This window comes from Wolffia australiana, chromosome 2, assembly GCF_029677425.1.
Source record: "Wolffia australiana isolate 7733 chromosome 2, ASM2967742v1".
In the NCBI taxonomy this organism is placed as follows: domain Eukaryota; kingdom Viridiplantae; phylum Streptophyta; class Magnoliopsida; order Alismatales; family Araceae; genus Wolffia; species Wolffia australiana.
The window spans coordinates 22,449,083-22,470,155 of NC_135836.1; the positions used below are offsets into that span (position 1 = coordinate 22,449,083).

The 21,073-nt window shown below is 37.4% G+C and overlaps 2 protein-coding genes across 2 annotated transcripts; both read right to left on the minus strand.

The window, feature by feature from the left end:
• Positions 1 to 2,699: 2,699 nt before the first annotated feature.
• Positions 2,700 to 6,111, minus strand: LOC144700123 (uncharacterized). Its single transcript, XM_078571528.1, has 5 exons — positions 5,628 to 6,111; positions 5,403 to 5,546; positions 4,842 to 5,324; positions 4,662 to 4,758; positions 2,700 to 3,329 (listed from the first exon to the last, which is right to left on the minus strand). The coding sequence occupies exons 1-5, from the start codon at positions 6,063 to 6,065 to the stop codon at positions 2,911 to 2,913; spliced, it is 1,581 nt and encodes a 526-aa protein (XP_078427654.1). The 5' UTR covers positions 6,066 to 6,111; the 3' UTR covers positions 2,700 to 2,910.
• Positions 6,112 to 16,270: 10,159 nt separating this feature from the next.
• Positions 16,271 to 20,445, minus strand: ACD1 (Pheophorbide a oxygenase family protein with Rieske 2Fe-2S domain-containing protein). The gene is made up of 7 exons (XM_078571529.1): positions 19,986 to 20,445; positions 19,661 to 19,896; positions 19,192 to 19,318; positions 18,808 to 18,944; positions 18,468 to 18,627; positions 17,665 to 17,943; positions 16,271 to 16,653 (listed from the first exon to the last, which is right to left on the minus strand). The coding sequence occupies exons 1-7, from the start codon at positions 20,403 to 20,405 to the stop codon at positions 16,396 to 16,398; spliced, it is 1,617 nt and encodes a 538-aa protein (XP_078427655.1). The 5' UTR covers positions 20,406 to 20,445; the 3' UTR covers positions 16,271 to 16,395.
• Positions 20,446 to 21,073: the final 628 nt, after the last annotated feature.

A 21,073-nucleotide genomic window follows, 5' to 3' on the forward strand; every position in this document is an offset into this window, starting at 1 on the left:
GGCGTGTCACGGCACCTCAACCAGCTCCTGGGTCATCTGAGAGAGTCCTCCGCGGTCCCTTTTATTCCTGCGAGGAGAGATGGTGAAATTAGGGGCTCTCGGCCCTTTTTAACGGCCTGGGAGGGGTCCCTTAGGCCGTCTGATGGAGGGCGACATCCTTGGGGGTCCACCCAGGCCGTTAGATGGCTTGGCAGTCCCCCTCACCGGCCTACAACCGTCTACGACCGACATCATCAACAGCAAGGGGCACAAATGGATGGAACTGCCCTTGGCTGTCCGACCCTCTTTATAGACGTCCAACTACTGCCATTAAATCACAACCGTGGTCCCTTCTTATCGTGTACCCCTGCTCCTGCCCCATCAGCACCTCATCAGCGCCTCATAAGCCTCCTTGTCTTCTTCTGATTCGTACGTCGACAGGTCCTGCGATCTGCATTAGCGATCACGGCCAATCAGAGGCCTGAAAAAAAAATAGCATATCTTAATAGCGCGAGATAGATCTCACCATCTGATCTTCTTAAAGAAGATCAAATGGTGGGGATCATATCCCACTACTTAAAATAGGCCCGAAAAGATACGGGCTTTGGGCCGGGTTGGCTCGAAGCCCGGTCTTACTTTCTTTTTATTTTCTTTAGATCGCGGTTCGTTGGGCCACGACCATATTCGAGCTTTGTGACCCGGCCGCAACGGTTCTAAATTATAGTATGGGATCTAAATCCCATATGAAAAAGCTTAAAAAGACGAGGCGCTACATAAATTTTGGATTTCTAAATAACTGAAATCAAATGCTTTACCTCTCTTAGTGCGCGACATGAACTTATCTCTGGACCTTTGCACGGGGCGCCAGCATGTGCCTCTGCCGGACGCGGCCCCTGGCCGACTGTGGATAGCTTGAGCTCTGCGCTCGCTGGCCTGTGGCTGGCTTGGGCTTTATGTGCCTGGCCGGCTCCTTAGCCTGCCCATCAAATCATCTTTTTTTATTCACTTTCCTTTATCATTTTTTTTCTCTCTCCCTTCAATAATTCATTCTTTTAATTAGACTTATTCTCTGCCAAAAACATAAACTGAAGTACTAGATAGAGCATTAAAAATTAAAATTTCTTGAACATATTTTCACGTGGAAATATTTAGATTTGTAGAACATGCATGAAAATGACATTAAAAATGCATTATTTTATATTTGCTCTATTTAGTGCATGTGATACAAAATCTTATAAAATTGGATAAAATACACATGAAATCATCCCAAAATGACCTTAAAATGTGTATAATTACATGACATATTTTGGGTTTATCAATGTCTCAACGCGATTCTACCGAATGACTCAAGTATGGTTAACTGTCAAACACTAATCCATCATTCATTTAGTATTGATGCAAAGCCCTTATCCCCTCTTAACCACACAATGATACTTTTTTGCTACTTGTTATATCCAAGCTAATACATGTTTGAATCACATGATTAGAGGCTCACTTATCTTAGTAAAACACACAACCATTCATGCATAAGATATACTTGGTGTCTCAAGTCAGTAGACCACTTATATGAACATGACATAAATCAGCCTGACTGATGTTAAATGTATAATACCACTTGGGGATAAACATGAATCATTTTGGTGAAATATTTCCCTACATATCATCCACCATCTATCATTAGTGTCGCCACACTAATAGCCACATGATTAGCCACACTTAACATATAAGTTGAATCACATAGCATTATTCTTTGTGGATAGTTGAAGTTCCTTCTCAAGTATCTTTTTGAATTGAATATTTGGCATGCATGTTTTGAAGATCAGTGATCACTGTATCATTATCTGATCGCAATTCACTAATTCATTGTATGAATTCATGGACATTATTATAAACGTCATGCAGGAATAATAATGAATAAATATTTTATTTGAATAAACTTAAACATAACTTAGAAGTGTAAATTGCTTAAAGGCCCCATAATATCCATGGATTCCCCATAATCAGATCTAATTTAGCCTAACAACATTGGCCCAAATTTATTAAGGCAATTGAAAGATATGGTTGTGCTTACAAACTCAAGTAGCATAATTAATAAAAGAACCATGGAAGTTGGAGTTAGGGGTGGTGACCAATAGAATTTTAATAAATAAAAAATAGTTATATGAGACTTCTGAATTAAAAATTTGCCTTATACAATAGAGCATAATTATATAAAATTTCAATGTAATTGAATATATTTATATACTCAATGTATATCATTAATTAATAATGAAGTACCAAATAGGCTTTGGCAATCAAACCGTATGTGCCTACTAATGTATTAAATTAGAAGTATCTTAAATATAGATTTCATGGCTTTGATGAATTTAATAAACAATAAAATTAAATTAAAATATGATGCTAATAAATAAATACAATTTTCATACTATATTTTTTTAATATACACACATCATAAATATATTGATAATATATTTTTTAACATACATAAATATATACAATGTTTCATTCAACTACGATGTGCTAATCAGGGTTGGGCAATTCACCCGTATTTGCCGGTTAAGGTAACAAATTTGGGATGGTTTAAATCTTTTTTGACAACTTTTAAGTATTTACTAAACAAAGAAATACTCAATTAAGATACAAAACTTATAAATATAACAATTATTCTGAAGCACATAGCAAGAAAAGCCCATCACACCAGTATCTTTGACCATTCATCAGACAGTATACTTTTGTGACTGTGTATTCAGAAACAATTGTCATCCATCTAGAGTTTTTCAATATAAGGAAAGTAACATAAGAAGAACGCAGTGTTTTGTTAGTTGCACAACCCATCCATCTTATGACTGAACCACATTCTCTAGTTGAATCTCGTCTGTAGACTTCGAGCTAAAGTCCCCCCCCAAGCAGGACTGATAAGTCAGTCAGCAGCTATAGCTTACCCGTGTAGATGTGGAGACCAATCTTTAAGCTGGCGCTTAGAAACAACACAGAGAGGAAGAGTAAATGGAAATAATTCCTCAAAAGAAATCCTCCAGCTCTCTTCTGCATACTTTCAGAAAGCACCACATCGCTGGCTTCATTGTAAGTGAACATGAAGCTGACGCTGACTTTCTTCTGCAAAGACCAGTCTTTTTCGCCGCCGGGCAGAATTGAAGAACCATGTATCTGGATGATCCCTGCGGTGATCCGAATCGAGCTCGAAGCTCGAGCGGCAGAGTGTTGTCTAATTGCTTGAGATCCTTTTATAGGCTGACCTTCGCCAAACGAAGGTGGCGGAGAGATGGCATCCAACATGTTGAAGAGGTGCTTGGACAGTGCCTTCTCCCAGCTGCCGCTGGGTTGCAGATCTGCATCGCCATTTTAAACGAGGTTAGAGCATTTTTTTTCATTATATAATGATATTTTTGTCATTATGATAGAAACCCAAAGTTTGATCTAAATAATTGTTTCTAAATATTGGCAAAGATAAAGGAATAACGAGATAGGGATAGAGGAATCAATCTGGAATGGGATAAGGATGAACACAAGAGGCAACCCACTGAAGATCTGGTTGCTGTTATGAGAAAAGGGTGTTGCCTAGAAGAGGGCGGGATGAACATTGCCAAATAGAGAGATAAAGACCCAACACTACAAATGAATTTAAAGACTAAGGGGGAAACTAACTTCACAACCAAATGACGAGAAGACGCTAAATGGGCTAATGAGCCTAAGATGCTCTTAGGCAATAGGATAATATTACAATTATCTTTTTTTAATCATAAAAGGTAGAGAACAGTAAGTTGATAATTTCACGACCCATTTAATCAACCAAGGTAAAGCATCTCATAACGAAACACATCCTACATTCGTTAGCACTACTATATCACGTGCCTACATTCTAAGTGGAGTATTCTCCCTACTTAAAGAGATAAAACTAGTTTGCATTCAGTAAGTGGAACAAAGTTTAGGTTAACGGTTCAAATTAATAAGTAAAAGAAATGTCATGCAAATCTTAATGAAGTATCATTAAATTCCCTGCCTCACTTCAGATCTATTTTCCTAAGGCTATTGCAGGAGCTTTCGTTTCATCATCCATGAGTTGTTTAAGACAGGTACATAATCATAGACCCTGCTGAATAGGAAACCCTAGTATGACTCAAGAGCCAAGCCTGATTACTAGCACAAAAGTTTTACTCCAGCAAGTGTTAAAGAGATGATCTTTCCACAACACTTAAGCTCCCATAGATATATTAACGCATAAAATAATAGTTATCTTATGTAAGCCCCCAAAAAATAGGGAATAAAAGTAACTGAGGCTTATTGGAACTCAAGAAACAGGTGTATACGCACTCAGCAACTGATAGGGAACTGAGAAAGGTATGATGAACTGGTGACATGGAAACCCAGAATAGAAGACGGTAGGAAAATAGGGAAAACATAGATTATGACATCTAAACTAAACAAAAATTCATAGGATGGTTGAGGTCACAGTCATAAGTTCATCAATTGAAATTTTAAGGATTAAGAGGAGTCTGAGGTCACTGTCATAGTTAGATGGTCTGCAATAAGTATGAAAATATGACATACCTATGGGACATTCTATAATCGATTCCAAACAACCTCTATGATGAAGAAGAATTTTTTCTACAGAAGTAGAATGAGAAATTGTGGCAAAAGTCTAAGCAGCATGAGAAAAGTACCTGATCCACCGTGGAAATCTCCGACATTAGAATCTGATTTCTTCTCGGCACTACTGCAACCAGCCTCATCTGCCGAGGACCGTGGTGATGCATTCATCTAAAACAGAAAATAATTGAGAATTTCGGAAACAACGTTCGATCTTTCAGTACAACGAGCAACAAATCTTCAAATAAACTTACCGCGGCATGCGGGCAGGAATAATTAGAAGAAGATGGTGAAGGCCCATTGCCGGCCTCAAGATCGGACGGCTGCAAATTCTCTGTGGCATCAAAGTACGCCATTATCTCATCCATAAGATCAGCTCCATTCTCAGCTCCCACAGATGGGTCGAGGAAGCAATTCATCTCCGTAGATGGCAAATCATGATGATGATCATCATCATGATACTGACTGGTTGCATCAAAATAAACCAACCCATCATCAGCTGCCTCCCCAGCAACAGAGAGCCCCTTGAACTGACTTCCCTCGTCACCACCATCATTATCATCCGCAAGATATTCATCCACTTGGTGCAAACCCTCAAAATTATGAGTAATCTCCCCAGAGTCGTCCAATTCAAGGCATCCGTCTCTAAGAACAGGGTTACTACTCCACAGATCATCGGGTTCCTCCAGACCCAGCAACTGAATAGGCTTCTGATCTACCTCCTCCTGCTCAGCGATCTGCTCAAAGACGAGGGCCACAAGAATTAGGGCAAAATTCATCCGATCCGGGGCCAATTTTGGATTAGGAAACCTCACCAGATCGCCGTCGTCGAATTCTTGCTTCACAATTGGCTTCTCGCGGTCGTCCCACTCGACGTCCTCCAACGGCGCGCCGTACTGGGCGCCGTTCTGAGGGCCGGGGCCCCTCTTCTGGAATATCCGGCAGACCACGAACCCATCCTGAAGAACCCAATTGGGGGAAATTAGGGTTTCGAGAATAGGAGAAATTGGGGGAAAAAGAGGAGGGGGTGAAAGGAGGACCTGGGGATCGAGGAGGCGGTACTCGTGCATGACCCAATTGGTGCGCTGGCCGGAGGGGGCGCGGCCGAGGTGAAAGACGAGGGTTTTCTTCATGCCGATAGGCGGCCCGGAGGACCGCACGACGGGGCGGTCCTTGCCGGTGGTCTTCCAATAGCCGGCGGAGGTGGCGCGGTTGGTGCGCGATCGATTCGCGTATTTCCGGTCCAGCGCGCAGAAGAAGTACCATTCGGCGTCGCGGCTTCGGATCCGAGACTTGCTCGGGAGATCCCATGGCTCGATCTTGTAGAGATCGATCTCGGAAATGGCGTCCACGCGGAAGGGCCGACCCAATACCTTCCTCTTCAGGTAGTATCCGACCAATTCCTCGTCCGTCGGGTGGAATCTGAAGCCCGGCGCCAGCCCGGCGGCCCCGCCATCGCTGCTGCTGCTACTGCTCATCGGAATTCGACTGTCGCGAAGGAAGAGGAAGAAGAAGAACAGGGAAGAACGAAAGAGGGCTGAAATAGTAGTATTTTCTCGGCGCCGCGCACGGCTCCCCTGCGTAGCGCGACGTATCTCTAGTGAGTTTTCTGCGAGTGTTTACAGCGGTTATCTATCTTCGAATTTAAAATATCCTGGTTTTCGGAAGTAATGGTTTTTGAGTGAGTTTTGTTTTTTTTTTCATTTTTTGCCCCTGAAAAGTAGATTGTGATTTTTCATGGATGGAATTGGGTATTTACGTGGAAGCAATTAATTATAGTAATTTCTGAGAGTCTGTTTACAGCGGTTATCAATCTTCGAATTTTAAAAAGTTCCTGGTTTTCGGAAGTAATGGTTTTGGGTGAATTTTGTTCTTTATTTTCATTTTTTGCCCATGAAAAATAGATTGTGATCTTTCATGGATGGAATTGGGTATTTTCGTGGAAGCAATTAATGGTATTGATTTGGCTTGAGGTCTATTCATGGTCATTAACGTGCATGGTCCCCTGGCAGATGAAGGAAACCAGTAACAAGTCCCAGAAGGCCTGAAACTGTGAAGACAGTGTATAAAATAGACTGAAGGCAAAAAAATTTAAGGCTCAAAGCCCCTGCATAAAAATTTTAAGGCCCAAGATACTAATTTTGTGTTTTGGCTTATCAGCTGAAGTTTAGTTTAGAAATTAAAACCGTAAAAAATGGCACATTGCACCTGTCTTGCTCATCTGACTTCATTATGAAATTGGAACGAGGGGTAATTGACAGACTCAATTTAAAGAATCATTACTTGTAACAAAGGATGCCTATTAGTTCTTCTGGAATGGATTCCAAGAGAATGATCTCTCTCAGGCTGAAGTTTGGTGCTCAAAAATAATTTTATGACAAACCCTAATAACCCAAAATGATGAGAGTCAATTCCAAGCCCCAAGAATCTAATTTTGTGTTTTGGCTGATCAAATGAAGTTCCATTTAGAAATTAAAACCAAAAAAATTGGCATTGCATTGGCCTTATACATCTGACCTTATTATGAAATTGGAAAAATGTATAATTGATAGACACAACTTTAAAGAATCATTACTTTTAACAAAGGAGGCATGTTGGTTCCTCTGGAATGGATTCCAAGGCATGATCTCTCTCATGCTAAAGTTCATTGCTCCGTAATTTTTCAAACATAATAACCCATGGAGTTAATGCACACACCCATGGAGTTTTATGAATGTCCACAGGTTGGGGATTGTAATTTTTCAAGCGTTAACATAAACATAACAGCATAAAAGTGTACTTCTTACATTTGACATTCAACGCATACAAGGCAACAAATAGTTTTGAACTAAATCAGAGAGAACATTTATAGTTTTTTGAGGATTCATTGAATCCAAAAAGACAGGTTTCTGGTGAACATATGTTTTAGACCTGCAAGAAATGTGAGAATTTTCAGGTGACCATTTCCATTGGTATTGGAAATGGATTTAGTGCATCAATTGAAACTTACGATCACCAATCAATAAATGAATCATGTTATCTGAATCCCTGATACACCTTACTTACCGAAAAAAGTACAAAATCATAATATTGGAGAACAGAAATAGACTTCTCTAGTGGAGATGATTATTTTTTCTGACACAAATTGTGACAATTATTAAGAATAGTTATGAAAAGATAAGAATTATTGGCACCCAAACATAAACACCACAATGGCAAAGAATAAAATATAACTAATGAAATTGAGGTACACATATAATGCAATAAGAAAATATTCATATATCCAAAGTAACTTATTGAGGATTCATTGAATGCAAAGAGAGAGATTTCAATAGTCAATGCAGTAGCTTTTTTAGTCTCATTTAGTAAACAAAAATTAACTGCAATATTAATTACTTTGTGAATTTTTTTATTTTATTTTTAGTTTTACCAATAAAATTATGAGCATTAGTTTATATCATTAGTTTAAGATGATTTAAATGATTTTTTCCATTTATAATCAGTTACCATTTATGGGATTTTCTGATCATGTGGCAAGGATGAATGTGAAAGAGATGAAACAGCCACAGCTCAACAAATAACACATTAAGAAAAAAGAGATAAAAAACTCATAAACTTTCCACCTTAATAAATATTAATGAGGATTTAAGGAAAATGTATAGAATTCACATTGTATATAATTTTTTTACTTAAATCAGACAATATACTCTTTTGATAAATTAGAGCTAATGAATAATATTATAAAATAGCATGACAAAGATAACAGATCACATAATGACATGATCAGACAGAGACCAGCCTAGTGCATGAAACTTTCTTTGGACATATTCCATTTTTTCTCTTGATGTTGGCCCCTTAAAAATTGAAAAAAACCTTATCTTGTACATACTTCAACTTAAGTTTGACATTCATGAACATAAAAAATTTAGTGAAACAAGTTCACGTTAAGTTCAACCTCATCAGTACTTCTTTGTTCTTACTCCTTACAGATCACCTAAGGAAAGTAATAAACCATACATTGGGTTAAAATTTACATTTTGAGGCTCTGATTTATCATAAATTTTTTATATAATTTTTCATACTTAGTGCAGGGTAAGTGAGGACGAAATCCACAAGGAGTAAGTAATGAGATAGTAAACTGCAGTTAAAAATATTTTATAATATTATTATCATGTAATTTATATTGTATTTAATAAATCAATAAAATGAAGGGAAAATAGTGAAAAAAATTTAAAATAAATGGCATCAATGTTTATTTTACTTTTAGTAAGTTCTGTTCATTTATTTTGATTTTTAAGGATTTTTAGATTATAAAAGTAATTTAAATAGGACTAGACACATTTGGTTGTCCCTCCCACACTGAAATGTGTGGATGGTTGCCCTGGCCGATGCACAATTTGCCATGGTGGTGCATCGTCTGGAGGTAGATTGGGGCAAAAAAGTGCGGTAACTTTTGCTAAAGTAATAAGTTTATTAGAATGATTTTATGTGTTTTACAGCTTTTGATGTATCCACTGGAAAATTGACCTAAATTGGAGGATGTGACAATAAGGTTTGTGTGATCTCCAATATGCTTTTGATGCATCCACTGGAAAATTGACAAAAATAAAAGTTTAGAAGATCCAAATCAAGCAGTTTGGAGATCACACAAACCTTATTGTCACATCCTCCAATGGTCAAGTGGTATTCTTTCTCCAAGAATATTGATCAAACTTGAACTCTTTCTCCCAAACTCTTTTAGTCTACTAAATTGGATGCAATAGGGTACCAACAACAAGTTGGGAGTAGAACCATAGATGGAACCCAAAGACAGGGGAGAAGAGGATAAATATAAGTGCCCTAACTCTCCAGCCATTGGGTTTAATTCCAGGGTGTTGGAGGGCATGATTATTATACTTACATCATGGATCCACATTCCCTTCATACCATATTTTAAATAAGACTTTTAAAATTCAAAATTTGGGCTAGTTCCATAATTCTTGCCTTAATGGACCCCTTCTTAAAAAGGGCCTAACTGGGCTTCAAAAATGGACTTCTTGTGTATTAGGCCTCTTTATGATCTGGGGCATGTCTTTGGTCTTTTTTCCCTTCCATTTGCATATTGAATTCATCATTTTATTTACCTAAATCCTGTTTTTAAAACAAAGCTCCAAGTAGATGTGAGAAATCCACTTAACTCTTAAGAAGTGAACTGGGGTTAATCTCAAAAATCAATAAACACATAAAATAGATATTAGAAAAATCAATCAAAATTTTCTCTCGTTACCATTAAATAGTGAATATTGAAAGTTAAAATCTAAAATTAAGTGATAAATATAAAGTATAAAAGCATTTATTATTGACCTAATTTGATGTTATCAGAAAGGTCCTAATAATTATTTTTTTCCAAGATCGTATGCATCAATTTGTCATAAAACGAAGTTATAAATGCCCATGTTTTCACATTTGTAGGTGAAAATAGGTGTTTTATAGAATATTTTTTCCACACACTAATGACAACAAGGTCAACTTCCTGATCATATGAGCAAGACAGTACATTTTTATTATTTTAGGATATTTTAATGTCCATCTAGAGTATCCCTTAAATAGGACTAATTAGTTTATATCTTGAAAGGATCATGATCTTTTTATTATAATGTCATCATAATTTGTTCATTGAACGTATTTTCAAGAAATTCCTAATAAGAAAAAAGACCAGAATAATAGTGAATAGACCTTTATTTTAATTAACTTAAAGTTGACATAAAAATGTGATTTATTTGATGATCACATAATACCTATCACAAATAGTAAATGTATTCCAAGGCCAATGTTATAGATATTCTAATATGGGGGAGAAATCATATACTCACTTGCCCAAAAAAATCCACATATTTTGTTCACTAAACACAATCTTTAACAATGGAGAAAATATGTCTAACATGTTCTCCATCCTCGAGGTCAACTGTACCACTTCACCAATGATCCTCCTAAAGACACCGATTCAAAATTTACCAAATGGCATTGTGAAGAGGATATTCTCTTCACATGGCTGCTATATTCTATCGTGCATCAAATTGGTGACTCATATTCTGATTATGATTATATCAGCATTCTATGAGAGAGGAAAAAATCACTGATTGTTGATCTTGAGATCAGTCTATGTCCCTACTTCCAAATAATTATACTGCATTACAATATGCTAACAAACTATGGAAATTATGGAAAGAAAATTATTTGTATCAACCATCTACAACTAACTAAACGGATCAACAATATGTTATCTGCAATTGAGTCTCATTCCTTGAAAATACTTCAACCAAAGTTTGAAAATGGCCGAGAACAGCTGTTCAACCATGAGAATAAATTGAATTTTGATGATACGATCATCAAATTTTGGAAAGAATAGACTTTTCTTGATCATCCTTCTGATTGATATGCAACACTTAAATTTTAAAATTATTTATGTCTAGTTAAACCTTCCAAGGGTGTCAATACAACATCCCAACCTGTTACACAATCCACTGCATGACCTCCCAACTTTAGACAATCACAGCAAATGACTCATCAACCAAAGGGACTCATGACCATTAACAAATAACAGTTATGATATAGTTTTTGCCTACACCATTATACAAAAGAGACGTGCTAGAAAATCCATGGATGACCTGCATGGGCAGATAAACTCATTTGTTTAAGAAACAGGGTGCTTAAAATGGAGAATTATGTGGCTGATCACATACTAAACAACAAACTGAAGACAGACTGAAGACCGAATTGCATCATATTTTGAACTAGATAAAGGCTACTGAGATTGATGGGTCCATTTCTCTTGTTCACACATGTAACAACTATATTTTTCAATAATTAGCCAATCCCCTCAAAATGTCACTATTGGATTCTAGATCCTGGTGCTACTGATCGTATAGCTATTCTAAAATTAGCTTTCAAATGATAAGTATTATGCCATAGAAAAAAAGTTGTGTGTGCTGATGGTACTAAATCTATTGTTGCAATTATTGCTAGTATCAAGATTTAACCCCGTGTCATTCCTGGCCTTGTTTTTACATGTTCCTTAATATTTTTAGTATCATCTTTGTTTAAATATTAGCTTAACTGTCATCATATAATCTGATATTCGATGGATTGAAACCATTTCGTCGTAAACAGGTTTCGGACTTGAAACATGGGCTAGCTAGGATATGTGATTGATTGCAGTACTTGTGGTCTTCCCATTGTGATGTGTCTTGCATGACATCAACCATAAGGAAAGCTCTAATGTCAAAGACATCATCATATAAGAAAGACCAAGTATAGCTTCTTCATTGATAGTTGGGCCAAGCTCTAACATACCTCCTTTATTTTGTCAAAAATATTTTCCCTAATGTTTGATAAGTCTCATGGATGGATAATTTTTTTACCAATCTTCCACTAGGCTAAAATATACTCAGCACCTGTGATTTATCTAATTTCAAGAATTCCACGAGTGCTTTTGAACTGCTCCATGTTCTTTTCTGGTTCATAATACCTAATGATGATTTCAATCATTTTAAATGGGCTCATTCAATGAAGCACAAATTGGATGTTCCCATTAGTTATACCTGGGTCTACTTTGTTAAATATATTGTTGAGGTTCAGCTATAATTTTATAAATCTTGATTTTTTTAAAGGCTATAAACAAGAATATGGGGCTGATTATATGAAACTGTTTGCTTCTATCAGTAAATGAATAACATTAGGATTCTCATTTCCTCGGCTGCTATTTTCAACTAGAGTCGTTTAAATTTCATGTAAATAATGATTTTTTTACATGGTCATCTAAATGAAGAATTTTAATGAAACATCATCTTGTATACTATCTCCTAGATGGGCACGTGTGCCATATCGATACAGCACCCTAAGGATTAAAATAATTCCACGAGCATGGTTCGAACAGTTTAATCAAGCCATGAAACATATTATTTTATCAACAATTAAATGGTGATCATACCCTTTTCTTGCAACAATTATCCCTAGAGATTTTCACTAGTCATATAGTGTCTGATAATTATATTATTAATTTATATTATATTGCCATCAAACCAATCACATATCATCCTTGTTTTTTTTATTTCATTAAAATAAACATGTTTAAATCATTATCCTTGTGTTATGTAATGACTTACTAAATTGATGTGTATAAATCCGTGAATGGTACTATATCTAGGCATCAAATAAATTCCATGGATTCATTTAATGAATTACTGAATTATGATGAGATCACGATATAGTGACCACTTATATTTGAACATGTATTCTTAATATTTATATTTGAAGTTCACGTGCCATTAGTGTGGAGACACCGATAAATTGCAAATTAACATGATTAATTAATGAATTTTACATTATATTTATGTGTTTCAATGACCATATTTGCATGTTATCATATATAAATGACTTGCACTTTCATTTTGCATGTTATCATGTTATCATGTTATCTTCAATGACTTGCATATAAACATGAATTTTATCATTTTTTACATAGTATTTAACCTCATTCATTGAAGAAATATTTTTTACAGGGCCTTAAATAATTGGCTAAAGGTTGGTAAGGGCTTTCCTAATTTTTCTGGAATTTTTCCATATTTTATATAATTTTCTGACCAATATATAAGCCAAGAAATGATTTTTCTTATATAAATAAAACTTATTCTATTTATATGGCATTTTAGAAAGCATTTTTAATATATATATATATTAAATGGCATCCACATCATTCGCCTGCAATTCGGGCGAATAAGTGGTGCTTATTCTTTTAATAATTAAGAGAAAGAGAAAATGAGCGTTATTGGCTCATTATGGCATCGCCAATCGCGATGCCATAATGAGCCAATCCGTAGCTCAGAGGCATTTACGACGTGGCGCAATCGGCGAGAAAAGAAAGGTATATTTTTATTTTAGTTAAATTTTTTGTGCAATAAATGCATGCGGAGAATCGATCTCCGCATGCATTTATTAAGACGAGAGGATACCTAGTACTGTAGTCGATTAGCTGCATGCATTAAATGCACGCGACAACCGATACACGTGTTTTGTTTTAAAATAGAGAAAAGAAACACGCGACAACCGATACACGTATTTTGTTTTAAAATAGAGAAAAGAAACACGCGACATCTATTCGCCGCGTGCATTAAATGCACGCGGTAATCGAGTGTGCGTGCATTAAAAAAAAGTAAGCTTACCTCTTTTTTATTTCCTTATTTAAAGGACGCTGACGAAGGCGACATGGCGTCCTCCCAACCACAAAATGGAGAATCATTTGTTTCAATGATTGGGCCAGCGGACGCGGACAAGCATGTGTCAGAACGCGATCCGAGAAGGCGGAAAACGAGAAAGAATGGGGCATCCAATCAGAAAAATCGATTTTATTCTAACTAATAAAATGATCCAATGGCCTAGATTAATCTGCAGTAAAACGACGATATCTAGAGATCTAGATGTCCGATTGGGCTAAAATTTTGAGGGTATGTTTCTCTTTTCTCCCTCTATAATCCAGACCGTTGGATTTTTAAATAGACGTCTGGAAAAGGGCAAAATTCACTTTTTGAATCTCTCCCCAAGCATTTGGCCAGGAAGGACACAGGATTTGCTTTGGAAGTCGACAGTTCTTGATTCTGCACTCAAATTTGTAAGTTTCTGATTTGTATTTTGAACTTCTTCTTGAACGATTCTAAAACGCCAAGGCATGGGCGAAATGTACATGCCCTAGAAGTTTTTTTGAATGAAATTAGCATTGCATTTTGAGTCTGATTCGAGATCTGATTGTTAATATTTAGTTTTAAATAGATTTGGAACAATTCTACATTTTTAGATTTTTAATTTAGGGTCGGATTTCACATTTTCCCCAAATTCTTCACTTTCTCTCTCTAGGTTGATTCGTTTAGTTTCTCTCTCTATATTTCAAAATTTATTGTTTGTAAATTTATTTCAAAATATAAAAACCCTAAATATAAAATTTCAGCCATAAATACGTCCATCTTGAACTCCAATTTCAAAATCCCTTTCTTGATTATTAAATTTCCAATTTTAATTCATAAAAATTGTCTTAAAATTTTATAATAATTGGGAGATTAATAATCCGAATTAATCTGATCTCATAATTGAAATAATTCTATCTTGAGCTTTTTGACTGAAATATTTAAAATCAAATTTAAGTTTTTGCTTGATTTTGATTAATTAAAAACATTGTTAAGTATATTTAAGGTTTATTAATTGCAAAATTAATTCATCCTTGAATTAATTCATTAAAAAGCGGATAAAAATTCTTGCTTGTTGCATCCCTGTGGTTCGACCCCTTGCTTGCTCTATATTATATATTTAGTGATTAAGGGTATTTATAAATTTTATTGTATAAGTCTAAACGACAAATCAATGACATATTTACACACATTTTTAGGCTTATCAGACATTAAGGACAAATAGTGGGTGCCCTTTAGGAAAAGAGTTCACTAAATTGATGTGTATAAATCCCTGAATGGTACTATATCTAGGCATCAATCAGGTTGATTTGTTTTACTTTGCATGAGTGGTCCATTGACCTGAGACACCATGGGCATGGATGGCTATAGTTTGAGTAAGATGTATGAGTGTTTAATCATGGGATTTAAATGTGCCTTATCTTGGATATATCAAGAAGTGCACGGAGGTGATTGAGTGTTCAAGATAAGATCACATGCGTTTTGCATATGAGGAGATTTAACTTACAAAAGAAGATGCATTAGATACCTTCGAGGGTGGTTTCCAATTCCTCTAGCTATATTACTTTTTCATCCCCTGCGACAATGGGATTCCTCTAGCTACATTGAAGTTGCCAATTCCTGTAGCTATATTACTTTTTATGAAATATATATACACACAACCTTTCAGATGAAATTGACTGTAACAGTGCTAGTGGGTGTTATTTTTCACTCCACTTGAGCAACTTAGTCATCGGAGTCTGCAAAAATCAGGTGGTTGTTTCTTTGTCCAGAACTAAAACCATATTGTCAGCTCTCAGTAAAGACATTTGTGAAGGTCTCCAGATTCAAGACATGTTCTAAAAATGTCTTGTGAGAAAACAATATGTGATTAATGTGGTCCATGATCCCATTCAACATGACAGAAAAAGCATGTAGAGATCAGCTGGCATTTCATCAACTCATCAACATTGTCTAGATTCCTATCAGACACCAATAGGTTTTTTCTAACTGAAATTTCATAGAAAAAAGCTGAATTAAGGATGAAATATATCAGCTGGAATGAGGAACAATATTACAAATTTTGAAATAGAAGTGACTTTTTTGGGGTCTGTCATTCAACAAATAGTTTGTATTGTTTTTCTTTATTAATCAAGGATATGACAGACATTTATTTTTCAAAAAATATATTTAGTTTCTATAAATTTCCTCACAAATGGAATTCTAGAGAATAGCATGAAGCTCTAGTCTCCAAGCAGGGAACTAATGAATCTTCACTCCTCAACTTGAGGGGAGGTTTTATTTCATGATGATGTGTCACATGGCTCCCCCAGGTTACTCATAGTTTGAGGCAATCAGGACCATCATAGTAGCATCATATTATGTATTGGCCCATGCTTAGTTCAGCAAAATACAATCATGTTTTTGTCACTTGCAATGAATAGAGAAAGATATTTTTGTCCTAATTTTCACATTCAACCATTATTCAGTCCTCTCTCTCTTCAAGTGTCTGATATAAATTACATATTTTCCATCTTTGATAATATAAGTCACAAGGCTATTTCTAGGAAAATTTTAGTTATTTGTGGAGGGAAATATGGACAAGGGACTTGACAATTCAAAGAAGTGGAGGGGATCAGTCTGGAATCTCAGAGTGGACATAGTCAACAAAGATGAAGTTCTTCTGGAGGTCACGGAGGAGGTAGGAAAGGAGTGCACAGAGGGCAGCGCCACCAGCGAGCAGGGCTCGAGATTGTATTTCTGGCGGAACAGCAGCAGAGACGGCTAAAACTATGGCGGCACCAGCGAGCACCTTCTGCCATGTTTGAAACCCATCGTAAGCAGCCTTGCACGATGAGCATTTAAGTGTGTGCTGCTCAAACCGGTCAAGCATCTGTGAAATGGAGATGGGATTAGCAGGAGAGAGACATGCACCGGAGAAGAGAGATGAATATATGTTGATAATTAGGAGAATGCAAGAGAGAGAGAGAGACAGATCTGTCTGATGTCACTCGGAAGTCTGAAAATGAAACAGATGCCTAGTTTGCAGAGATTATGATTAGGGGGAATGGTGACAGAGGTGTTGGAGCTAGAGAGAGTAATGATAAAAATAAAGATGGAGAAAAAAAAGAATTGAGTAAGATTTCAATAGGGAGATGGCGAGGGAGATGAAATCTGAGATAGACTTCAGGGGTCTTTGGAGAGATAGTGAAAAAATTGAGATAGAGATGAGAGGAAGAGAAGATGATAGAGACGGAGAGGTTTACCAGAACCAGAGAGAGAGAGATAGAAATGAAGTATAAATAAAAATAAAGTAGTTAGAAAAAAAGGTAGAGATCAAGATAAGACAGGTTTACCGGAGCCAAGAGGGAGAGAGGAAAATAGAACGAGATAGAGAGATAAAATGCAGAAAGAGATAGAGGAAGATATCGGTTAAAATTTAAAGAGAGGGAGAGAGAGACTGATTTAGCTCACTGAAATGTGAATCCGTTCGCTTAGAAAACATCCCATCAGAAAAATAAAGGGAAGGACAAATAACTCTACCCTGATCTTCCTTGCCTGAGTTGCATAAAACTCATTCTGATCAGATCCAGTCACAGAGAGACACATAAATACAGAAAGAGAGGGCACAAGCTAGATAGAGAAAGAACAACCAACTAATAAACCTAAGGTCACTGAACGAGTACCTGGCTATAGCAGATGTGTATCTGTTCACTTTGAAAAAAAAATGCCACAAAAAATTAAAGGGGAAAGATCTAAACCATGGTCATCCTCAAATTAATGACCTGAAAATCATTGCAGAGGACACAAATGCAGGAAGACGTAGAGAGAGAGAGCGAGCGCGATAGCAGGAAAGAGAAAGAGAAATAAAGTATTAATAAATCAACGATCAAAGATCAAGTACCTGGCGCTTGGTCAGAACTGTGGATGGCAAAGGCTGGGCAGAAACAGTTCCGAACCAGTCAGGTTGGCTGTTACCGTACTTCCTAAACCAGCTCCTGAATGCCAACACCAGGCGATCGGCCTGAGTTGGGGTGAAGGTGATCTTAGTGTATTCCTTGTTAACATCACTTCCATCCTCCATGGACTTGGCCAGAAAAACCTTCTCCTGTCCTTGAAGCACGATCATGTCCCCATCATAGACCAGGTTTGATGTCCAGTGCTCATACCACCGAGGCATAATCTGAATTTAGCAAAAATTATTTATCATTTCTGTCTTAGAAGGGTTATATCATACAAAATTGTGATATCCTATCAGCCTTTTTAAGGCCTGTGAGAAGATCTGAGGAGCCTAATGGGTCCATTGGGTCTATCTATCTCTATCTCTCTGAATCTCCATGTCTCCTTTATCTCATATAGATATATCTATGTCATGTCTACCTAAACCCAACATAAGGGCATGCACTCTCTCCTATATAATCTAAATCCAATCTATTCTTGTGTTCTTCTTCCACTCGTGCTTCCGCTTGTTTCCACACAACAGATAAAATGTAAGGAAGTGAGTAATTTCTGTGTTTCTAGGGCACGCATTTGCCTTCTAGCGCAACTCTACCCCTCTCCACAATCTCAAAAGTTGGCATTATTAGCGAGAGATTATAAAGAATATTTCAATGGGCCACTTAGTATAAATAACGGAATCGGCAATGAGAACAAGAAGCCTATATATATTTGATTCTTTGTAGTAGAGAAGAGGGGAAAACAGCACACCTGCCACCAGGCCGGGCCAGGCATTGTTATTTGGAAAAAATTCCTCGCACTACAGACGATTGATCGAGTTTTCCCTGGAGCCATCGGTATGTTGAAGGAGCAGATCCAAATCACCCATTTCTGGTCTCCAAAAATTGGTAGCTTCGTGTCAATCTCTATCCTGAGAGGCAAAAGATGCATGAGAGCAAAAAATGGCAAGGCTTATTTCTTTTTGCCATGAGAAATTAAGAGGCATTAATCAAATGACTGTTTAAGATATATGCATGAAATTCATGAAACATTATCATCTAATTTTCAAATTAAAATCAGGGCATTAATCCATAGTTTGTGATAAACCCACCTGTTCAAGTTATAGCAAGGGGCAATGAATTTGGAGATGATACGAGGGTTCCCAGAATCTGCGCCAGAGAAACCCCATGCACCGCTGTCATCCACTTTAAAGAGCATTGGCCCGGCTCGATCTCTTCTTCCAGTGACCTGAAACGACAATCCTCTTAAAAAACCGAAACAGTAAAGTATTCTTTCTCTTTGGATTTGAAAAACAAGGTGAAAGAAATTCCTCGGGTAAAAATAAAGCTCTAGATTAACACTAACAAAGGAAATAAAGATGCATGTGTAAGGAATAGTCACACACAAGTTAGGATCAAGGGCTTATCACTGTCCTAAAAGCTGTAGCTGGTAGCAAGGGTGCTAATTTATTTCTCAGAAATCAAACGAATTCCACCTTGTGGTGAGCGAAGTTGATATGAGAAGGGTCAGAGACGTTCTCCAAAAGGGTATCATAGCCATAAAAGAGATCCCTCTGAATCGTCACAGTCGAGAAGCTCGGATCATTGAAGTCGTCTGGGAGCCTACCATTAAAATTTTAAAGTCAGTCCCACCTAAAGAAAAACACAAAAATTCGTTTCCCAAGAATAAAATTCATCCGTTCATGAACAAAGACTTCAAAATTTTAATGCAAACCCTGTAAACAAAATGAGGAGAGTCAATTCCAAGGTCCAAGAATCTAATTTTGTGTTTTGGCTGATCAAATGAAGTTCCATTTAGAAATTAAAACCGGAAAAATTGGCATTGCATCGGCCTTACACATCTGACCTTATCATGAAATTGGAAAAAAGTTGTGTAATTGATAGACTGAACTTTATAGAATCATTACTTTTAAGTAAACAATTCTGAATTAAAATTGTGCATACATGGGGGGCTGAGTGGAGGCAGCTTTCTCCCATCCCTTCTCATCTGGCCACACAAAAAGAAGCCCTTGTGAAACCATGGTGGGTAGTTTTGCAACGCAGGCTCGAGGAGAGTTAACAGCACGGGCCTCAGGACCCTGCGCTGCAGCTTGAGGGATCCGCCGGCAAGATCCAGCGCCATCAAACGACCAGCCATGATAAGAACACTGCAGCCACCCGTTCTCGTCGATCCTCCCCTCCTGTTAATCTCCAGTCAGCAAGAATTTCCAGCAAGAAAATGTAAATTTCTTCAAAAAATCAAGCCAAAGGAACGGAGACGAGAACGAACAGAGAGAGGAGCGAGCCGGTGGGGGCAGCGGTCGTCCAAAGCGACCCATTCGGAGGTGGCGGGGTCCTTCCAGATGACGATGTCTCTGTTCAGAAGCTGGAAAGGCGTGGCGACGGTCGGATCGAGGTCCTCGATGAGCGAAACCGGGTACCAGTGGTCTCTCCACGAGAAGGATTCCGAATCGGAAGAAGAACTAGGGCTTGGGAACTCTTCCGCTGGATCTGACGCCGGATTCACCGCAGGAGATGAAGGGGCCACGGCACGAACGATTTGAGAGCGTGAATTCTTCGATCGTCGATCTCTTCTCCATCCGATGGACTTTGAACAGCGTTCGAAGCAGCAAGAGTAGATCTCGATCGATCTATGCCGAGATCGATCGGGATCAACGCAGAGACGCGTGGAGAGCAGAAGAGACGCCATCGTCGCGCTGAAGAACAACGCTCAGCTCGAGCAAAATCGGAAGAAGGGTGGAATTTTAGTATAAAAACCCGCGAAAATTCATCCAATCAGAATATTCCACGTCAGCATGCCAAACAGTAGTTTTTTTTATATACTTGCCGTGGCAGGAACCCCAAGCTGTGGTGGGGGCCCAGGCTAATGGTCATCCCTAATTTAGAGGATTTTTTTTTTGGGATGTATATTTTTGTGATTTAAGATATTTTTACGATGGCAGGCCGTTTTTAAAGCAGGAATTTTTTTATGAAATTATAAAAATTGGTGTTGAATAGTTACTATACATATCTCTCTGTATATCTATCTCTGTCTCTGTCTCGGTCTCTCTATCCCCCTCTATGTCTCGTGCTCTCCCTATACTTCACTATGTCTCTCTCTCTATCTGTCACTCTACGTCTCTCTATCTATATCTCTATGTCTCTCTCTATCTCTCTCTATTTCTCCCTCTCTCTGTCTATATCTCTTTATCTCTATATTTATGCCTATCTCTCTCTATCACCTCTATTTATGCCTCTCACTCTATCACCTCTATTTATACCTATCTCTCTCTATCGCCTCTATGTATGCCTATCTCTCTCTAAGTCTCCCTCTATCTATGCCTATATCTCTCTAGGTCTCTCTCTAAGTTTCTCTCT

Coding starts and splice junctions, on each gene's coding strand:
- LOC144700123 (XM_078571528.1), bottom strand. CDS start 6,065: ATGAGCAGTAGCAGCAGCAGCGATGGCGGGGCCGCCGGGCTGGCGCCG. Junction 5,325..5,402: donor AATTCGACGACGGCGATCTG/GTGAGGTTTCCT, acceptor GTCTTTGAGCAG/ATCGCTGAGCAGGAGGAGGT. Junction 4,759..4,841: donor ATTCCTGCCCGCATGCCGCG/GTAAGTTTATTT, acceptor TTTCTGTTTTAG/ATGAATGCATCACCACGGTC.
- ACD1 (XM_078571529.1), bottom strand. CDS start 20,405: ATGGCGTCTCTTCTGCTCTCCACGCGTCTCTGCGTTGATCCCGATCGA. Junction 19,897..19,985: donor ACCGGCTCGCTCCTCTCTCT/GTTCGTTCTCGT, acceptor GGAGATTAACAG/GAGGGGAGGATCGACGAGAA. Junction 19,319..19,660: donor GCCTCCACTCAGCCCCCCAT/GTATGCACAATT, acceptor TTTTAATGGTAG/GCTCCCAGACGACTTCAATG.